This window comes from Ranitomeya variabilis, chromosome 8 (genome assembly GCF_051348905.1).
Source record: "Ranitomeya variabilis isolate aRanVar5 chromosome 8, aRanVar5.hap1, whole genome shotgun sequence".
Taxonomy (NCBI): Eukaryota; Metazoa; Chordata; class Amphibia; order Anura; family Dendrobatidae; genus Ranitomeya; species Ranitomeya variabilis.
The window spans coordinates 169,133,910-169,142,212 of NC_135239.1; the positions used below are offsets into that span (position 1 = coordinate 169,133,910).

The following is an 8,303-nucleotide window of genomic DNA, read 5'->3' on the forward strand; positions in this document are numbered from 1 at the left end:
TGTTTGATTTCTGTATGAGTCAAATTACAATAGAATTCCTTTATTTGACATTTGTTCATCTAAAAAGTCTGATAATCTATAGCCGAACATCAGTATTATATCGGATTTCACAAGGTCAGAAGTAAAAGATGGAGCAAAGCGATCAAAATCGAAAATGACTTTATAGGGTTATACACAGGAGAGCAGAGGGAAGGGCCTGCAGCACTGTGTAGAAGCGAGGTGCTGCTGGAAATGTAGTTTTAGCAGGTAATAGGATTGCCTATACAGCTATGTGTAGTGGGATGCACAGAGTGGCAGATAGTGATGAAAAGGATACAAAAGCAAGAATTATGTTGGGCTTGTATTGTATATTAACAATAGTCATGCAGATACTGTGCGTTGTAATAAAAAAAAATGCAATTATAGGAATAACCTAATTTTCTGTGGTTTGTTTTACAGGTTAGATGAAGATGGCAAAGTGTTAACTCCAGAAGAGCTATTGTACAGGGTAAGTGATTTTTACTACTTCAAGGTCATTGGTATAATGTTATTAAAGGGACAAGACATGATGTCCTGTCACCAGAAAGTCTTGGAAATATAAGAGCGGTGAATTATAAGGAGTGGGAATTTGTGACATAGACTTTCTTTCCAGGCAGCCAACACAATAATGTATGTGCATGATATTTATTTTTTCTTTTTCTGCAACAAATGGATGCTGTACATTTGTATGACATACCGTTGTACTGGTTGTGAGCATACTGTGTGGTTTCTGTTGGTTTTATACAACACCAATCAATATAAGTATTCTAACAACATTGGGCATGTTCGCTGGGTCACAGCATTCAGAAACCTTGCAAAGATGGGAAATGTGCATGTTGTCATTTATTATTTTTTTTTTTTTATAGTTTACCTATATATCTTTTTAACCCCTTAATGACAGCCAATACGTCTTTTAACTGACCTGAGATATAAGAGAATAGCACACCCATACAGGTGACAATCCCGCAGCTGTCGGCTGTACACTATAGCTGACAACTTGCTGTATCAGCCACGATCAGTATTTGCACCATCCAAATCTGTTTAACCCCTTAGATGCTGCTGTCAGTAGTGACTACATCATTATAAATAGTTAACAGAGTGTGGGGGCTTCCTCTTTATCCCAACTGGTGCCCTCAGATCATTATTTTGTGGTCCTGATGTTTGCGATGGCAATTCACGACCAAATAGCGGCCTTACAGTCTGACAGCTGTAGTAACCTGTTCAGAAGTTAGAGGCATTTAGGTGGTAAAAATACACATTTTCATTTCTGTCATACCACTTTGCATTAATTCCTGTAAAGCACCTGAAGGGTTAATAAACTACCTGACAGCAGTTTTCAATATGTCTAGGGGTGCTGTTTTTAAAATGGTATCACATTTGGGGGTTTCCCAATATACGGGACCCCTAAAGTCACTTCAAACATGGATAAGTCCCTAAAAAAAATAAATTTTGTAAATTTCCTTGAAAAAATTAAAAATTACTGCTACATTTTTAAACCTCCTAAAATGCTAACAAAATAAAATAACATTTTACAAATGGTGCTGATGTAAAGCAAACATGTGGGAAATGTTATTTATTAATGGTTTGCTGTGGTATGACCATCTGGATTAAAGAGATAATCATTCAAATTAGGAAATTGCTAATTTTTTAACATTTTTCTCAAATTTTTGATATTTTTTATAAATAAACACAAAACATATTGACCTAAATTTACCATTATCATAAAGTATAATGCATCACGAAAAAACAGTCTCAAAATCACTGGGATTTGTTGAAGCGTTGCAGAGTTATTACCACATAAAGTGACACTGGTCAGACTTCAAAAATTTGGCCCCGTCACTAAGGGGTTAAATTATTTCTACATAACCGTTTCTAACATAGAAAATAAAAGTGAGCTTTTTGCCCCCAGGGAGTACAGTCTGTGAATGTAAGCCATGATGCTGCTCACACACAGATGGACGTCAAGCTCCGTTCACTTATTTGCATTGGCCTCAAGTAAGTCAGCCAGATTACCACCATTGTAAATATCGGTAGCTAAATACTCATATTTGCAAGTTTTATTCAGTATTGGCTTTAAAAAAGAAAAAAAAAACTGTAATAGCATTTTCATTTTTTATTTTTTTTTGCTTCATACTGTTTGTTGATCACAGTGAGCAGGTCATCCATTTATGGCTTGAAGTGCTCTGCTCCAGCCTGCAGACGGTTGAGAAGTGGTACCAGCCGTGGTCTTTCCTGAGGAGCCCAGGTTGGGTCCAAATAAAGTGTGAACTAAGGTGAGAGCAGGGCTGTTTACTGTTTAAACGGACATCTATTTTATTAGCAGGCTGCCCTATTGGTAAACTGATCCTCAGTGATCCGCTGTAACCTATAGGGGAATCCTGTAGCCAGTGTTCAATTACCCTGGAGCTGACGGACACCTCCAGGGAAAATTAATGCGCATGAAAATTGATGGATTGTGTCCTCCTTTTTCTAGTTTATATGCTTTGTAATGGATGAAGATCCTTCAAAGAGTAATCTCCATTTACATTTCTTTCATAAATCAATAATATACATTAAAATAAGCAACTTTGTAATATATCTTATCTGCGTAATCTGCTTTTTTCACTTTTTGTACTGATCATTCATTCTCAAAATTTTCTGTTCTCGGGTAAAATCTGTCTTCAGTGAGTTTAGATATTTCCATTTCCATAGATAGGAGGTGACAGTTGGTGCTCAGAAAGTTCCATGGAGAAATGTAACTGTCGCTAAAGAAGAACTTGCCACAGAATGTCTGTGTCTGCTTCCATCTTCTCCTCCTGCTCCTCCTTTCTCCATAGAACGTTCAGTGCACCAGCTGTCATCTCCTATCTCAGTAATGGGATCTACCCTCCTATGACATCTATATGGGCGGCATATAGGTCTTAGAAGATTGAATAAATTGATATCTGCAATTTCATGTCTTATTCTAGAGTTGTCCATGTTTTTCTTAATATGTAAATGAGCTGTTAAGATCTATGGGCCGGACATAGAACTTCCTGAGAATCTGCCTCCAGAGATTATTGTAAAGGGCGTTACTTTGGTGTCAGATATGGAGATAAAGGGTCGGTCATTACATGTCTCACACTGTTAATACCCCCCTTTCATGTTAAATAATATCTGGATGCAGATTCTTAGGGAGATCTATGTCCGGCCCATAGATCTTAACAGGTCAATTAGATATTAAGATAAACATGAATTTCCCTGGCAAAATACATCAGATCGCAGATATCAAGGTATCCGTTTTTTCAGCTTCCTATGACCTACCTGCCCATATAGATGACTGAGGGGGGTAGATCCTACTGACAGATTCCCTTTAACCCTAACTTTGTAAAGGGAAGAGGGGGTTGGTATGGGTATTTTCTGGTACAGGCTGTGTTCTCTATTAGGTGCTTTCTTATTGGGGAAAAAAAAACAAACCTTTTTTCTTATTTTTGCAGGGTCCTTTCAAAGTTTGCCTTCAGTTTGTCCCCAGACTGGGAATTACCTGTGAAAAAAGAGGTAAATCTTCTAGGCTTTTTCAGGGGAATGACCATAGTCTGCGAACATTACTAATCTCATTCTAAAAATTACCCTGCAAGAGCGAATAAATCATAAGTGCGGGGCCACGTTTCAAAGAAAAGAAACATCTCTACAAGGTTTTTTTGGCTCCCTGAGCCACCCAATCACAACAGTCGCTACTGTATTGTAAGATAGTTACCCAATAAAAGTCTCTCGGCAGCAGGGCTGCCACTTGGAATTTTGGGGCCCCATGCTGGCAAAATGTTCGGGGCCCTCTTGAGACTCCGCCCAAGCTCCACCCCAGCCCCGCCTTCACCCCTCAAACTGTCCACAGTCCCACCGCTCTCTCTTGGAAAAAGTCCACTTCTCACCAAACACACATTAACAGTTCCCATCACCAGATCAAACACATAGCCAGCAGATTTTGTTTTGGCCAAAATATTTTTCTAATCTGCCACGACAACAAGGTAGACTCTTTTGGCCGGGCCCTACTCTACACTATTAAACATTTGTTAAAATATGCAATACAATTTAGATATATTTTTATTTATTTTTCAATTTTTAAAATGACCAATAACACCACATACAAGGGACAAATACCACAATACCATGACCATACAGCAGATTATCACCATATAGTGACCTATAATACCATCTACAAAGAACAGATACCGCCACACCATGTCCAGATCACATATACACAATATCACATACAAGGGACAAATACCACCGCACCACGTCCACATGGTGACCAACTACATACAAGGAACAAATACCAACACAACATGACCAGACCACATATTACCACCACACAGTGACCGAATAATAGCACATACAAGGAACAAATACCACCACACCATGACCAGGCCACATATTACCAGCACATAGTGACCAAATAATAGCACATACAAGGAGCAAATACCACCACACCATGGCCGGACAAAATATTACCACCACATTGTGACTGAATAGTACAATACTGATGATTAATTAGAAAAATACAATCACCATAAGTGCCATTATACATTGGATATCTGTACTTAGTATGCAGTATCTGTGTACAGATACTACAGTGATCACCGGTGCCATTATACCCAGGAGCTCTGTATATAGTGTCAGTGAACAGGTAATACAGGGATCACCAGTGACATTATACACAGGAGCTCTGTAGTGTACAGGTAATACAGTGATCACTAGTGACATTATACACAGGAGCTCTGTATATAGTGAACAGGTAATAGTGATCACTGGTGACATTATACACCGAAGCTCTGTGTATAGTGTCAGTGTACAGGTAATACAGGGATCACCAGTGACATTATACACAGGAGCTCTGTATATAGTGAACAGGTAATAGTGATCACTAGTGACATTATACACCGAAGCTCTGTACGTAGTGTCGGTGTACAGGTAATGCAGTGGTCCCCAGTGACATTATACATCGGAGCTCTGCGTATAGTGTACAGGTAATAAAGTGATCACCAGTGAAATTATACACAGGAGCTCAGTATACAGTGTATAGTGTCAGTGTACAGGTAACACACTGACTCGCCAGTGACGTCTCTAGCTGAAGTCCTTCATCTTTGCTTTTTTAATCCAGCCCATACCGCCATCACTCCTTTCAGCCAGGACTCGTCTCTGCATAAAATAACGCAGTTATCTAGAGCACGGCTTCCAGAGCACATTCCCCACTTTTTCCCTTTCTGCTACACTGCACAAAAGATTTAATCATCCCTAGAACCTAATAAAATTGTAATACTCATTCAATTTCTCATATTTACCATATTGCAGGACAAGGAGAAAAAGCCATTGAAGGAAGGGGTACAAGACATGTTGGTTAAACATCACCTCTTCAGCTGGGATATTGATGGGTGACGTTCATCTTCTCACGCTCAACAAGTGTCTGACCCTATGGAGTCTTACAGAACTTCGCTCCAGCAATGCACTTTTTCTATTACTGTTCTACTGCCAAGAACTCTCTTCACAAATCTCTTGTTACTATATAAGATCTCTGGATGTGACCTCAACCTCGAATGTACCATAGTGGCGCTGGAGGAACTGGGCATTGGCCAGAAAACCTGGGATGAGATTGTGCCACATTTCAGAACTAGCCTGCACCAGACCAGTCTTGTCATCTCATCCCTGTGACAAGTCCAATTGTGTCTGGTTTGATGTGGTGGATGGTTCAAGCTCCTGAGAATCTATAGCTTTGTACATATAAAATATAGAGAAATATATACGAGTGTATATTTTGAAACAGATATGTAGATTTTTCTTTTGTCAACACATTTCCTACCTCTTCTCATTTTCCTTTCACTACTGAAACACAACACGTTTCAGAAAAATTTAAAACCTTTAAAGAAAAAAAGGTCTAAATATTGCAGCCCCTCGGATGCACTAGGGATTTTCAGACCCCTTCTGATTGCTTAAACCACTGGACAAAAGAATTCTGTTCATGCATCGGTACACAAGTGATGGTGTAGTGACCAGCTAACTTTCTTGAGAGCCCAAATGCTGCTGTGGAATATGTACGTTCATGCATAGGCTGCTTAGTGACGAGAATGATATATGGAGGTCTGGGGATCCAAACCGCACCTGTCATCTGTGAATCTGAGGGGTACAATGTAGGAAAACGCTATTCAACGTATAAGATCTGGGCCCTAGCTGTATGAATAAGGCAGAATTCATGCTTCCATATATCATGGCCCAAGTACGGGCCACTTATTTCATGACTGACCGCGGTTCTTCTGATCTGAACTCAACAGCCTCAGCTTAGTTTGGAAATGATGATGCGTACTTGGACCATGTCGGAGTTTGACCTAAATAACACGAGATTGTGACTCTCAATGAATTGTATTACATGAAAGTGTTAAATGGACCATGTCGGCAGCTTGATAGAACCCAAAGTGATGTCATAACAGTAAAGTACCTGTAATGATGATTACTTCCATACTTAAAAGATCCATGTCACCGTTGTCTTGTACCATTGGCGAATTCTTAGGCAAATGAGCTCACAAAGCTGTCTGGTTTCGCCGACCTCCGCCTCTTCTGGTGCCTGCATAATAAGTCAGTCTTTGTCAGTTGCTTGCAAGCCAGGCATTTTGTGCAGGCGCCATCACTCCTGGGGGCGGCACTTGCGCATATGGGTATTCCAACTCTCTCGCAACGTCATCCGGGTGTTACCTTGCATGTGTTACCCCCCAGAATTACAGCCCCCGAGCAAGATGTAGGGAAAGCAAGTCACAGAAAAGAGTGACTTGTCAATCACTGGCCGGCGCCAAGAGGAGAAAAGGGCTGGAGAGCTATAAGTGCAAGTCAAGCCTCGACACTCACGAGCTCATTTGCAAAAGAATTCGACATTGGATTACAAGACAACGGAGCCACAGGTTTGTAATGTAAATGTATGGTAGCAATCATTACAGGGCCTTTAGTGTGATGACGTTACTTTGGGGTCTAAGACCCAGCTGAAAGGTTTCCTTTGAAGGCAACTTTATCCTTTCCATGACTTTGGGGTGCGTATGAAAGGACCGGTTGGCTGTGACCTAAATACCCTTTGTAAATTAATAACTCAAATGTTGCAGTATTTTGTCAGTTCTATTTTTTTAAATATTCGAAATACAAAATCCGATCCAAATTCCCAAATCTAAAATTTTAGTTTTGTGAATGTTCTCTACTATGTCTCAATAACGTGAAAGCCAGGTTGATACTACTGAAATATCGCATCGCTTGTACTCCCAGATGCTGCGGTCTTATTGAAATATGTGAATGTAATTTGTGAATATTAATTCTCCAAAGCCGACTTCCAAACCCAAAATAGAAAATGGACATTGACTTTATGCACCTTTTATATTGGGTACTTGTGGAAATGCTAGTCTTTAAAAACTGTGTAACTAAAAAAATGACTGCATTGGGCTTCATTCACGAAAATTAAGACAGGAAAGTAATGGAAGTGCTACCCATGTCCTAGCATCCGAGTATAGAAAAAAAATGGGGTTACTTCTGTATGTGAAAATGAAGCATGTGTGGCAACTTTTTCGCTCTCAAAACCACTCCTGTTTTAATGAAATACAGTGCCTAAATAAACCTGCCATACAGTGTCTATACTATTTATGACTTCCTCATCCAGGACATATATTCCATGTGTCAGTAGTAGCTGATGTATAATGGATGGCATACAAGTGGAAAACCCTATGGTTTTGATTTCTGGATGAAAATCAGACCACTCGCATGAACGTACCATTATTACGCTGCATGTCCTGGCCTGATTGGCTAATATTGCGTGTTGTTAAACATGGACTGTGCTCAGAGCAGAAGATCTGACTCTTCCGACCTGAACTATCTGCGTTGTATAGGCACGGCAATTAGCTCAGGCTAGGAGACCAGGTATTTGAGCCGGGTCTTACCATCCGAGTAGGATCCTTGTTTCATGGGCTTGTGAAACCTGTCTAATGGCATCATAGTTCTCTATGATACTCAACCATACAACCTGCAGTCAGGCTGGTACTTCTAGTCCCAACGGTCTTTGTCAGTGACATCATTATAAGATCTGTGCAGTGTGGGAGCTTCATGAATCAGGCATTTATGGTTGTACAACTGCACCATAGTCCCAAGACCACCATGTGTAATGCCAAGCGTAGGCTGTAATGAGCCACCACTTAACTCTGCAGCAGCAAAAACACACAGGGGCCCGAGAGGTAAGGGGCCACTGCCACCCCTAAAGCAGGTGGAATTGTGCATTATGATAAGTTGTTGGACTGGAAAGAGCCTTT

General features: G+C 40.2%; 1 protein-coding gene across 3 annotated transcripts in view; it reads left to right on the forward strand.

Moving 5' to 3' along the window:
- The window catches only part of SGSM3 (small G protein signaling modulator 3), a 51,848-nt gene extending 46,053 nt beyond the window's left edge, over nt 1-5,795 (forward strand). For all 3 annotated transcript variants that reach the window (XM_077277353.1, XM_077277355.1, XM_077277354.1), the window contains exons 18-22: nt 439-487; nt 1,928-2,013; nt 2,169-2,291; nt 3,474-3,534; nt 5,326-5,795. In XM_077277353.1, coding sequence (XP_077133468.1) covers nt 439-487; nt 1,928-2,013; nt 2,169-2,291; nt 3,474-3,534; nt 5,326-5,409 — 403 coding nt within the window. In that variant the 3' untranslated portion in view covers nt 5,410-5,795. The remainder of the gene's footprint in view (nt 1-438; nt 488-1,927; nt 2,014-2,168; nt 2,292-3,473; nt 3,535-5,325) is intronic.
- Nucleotides 5,796-8,303: the final 2,508 nt, after the last annotated feature.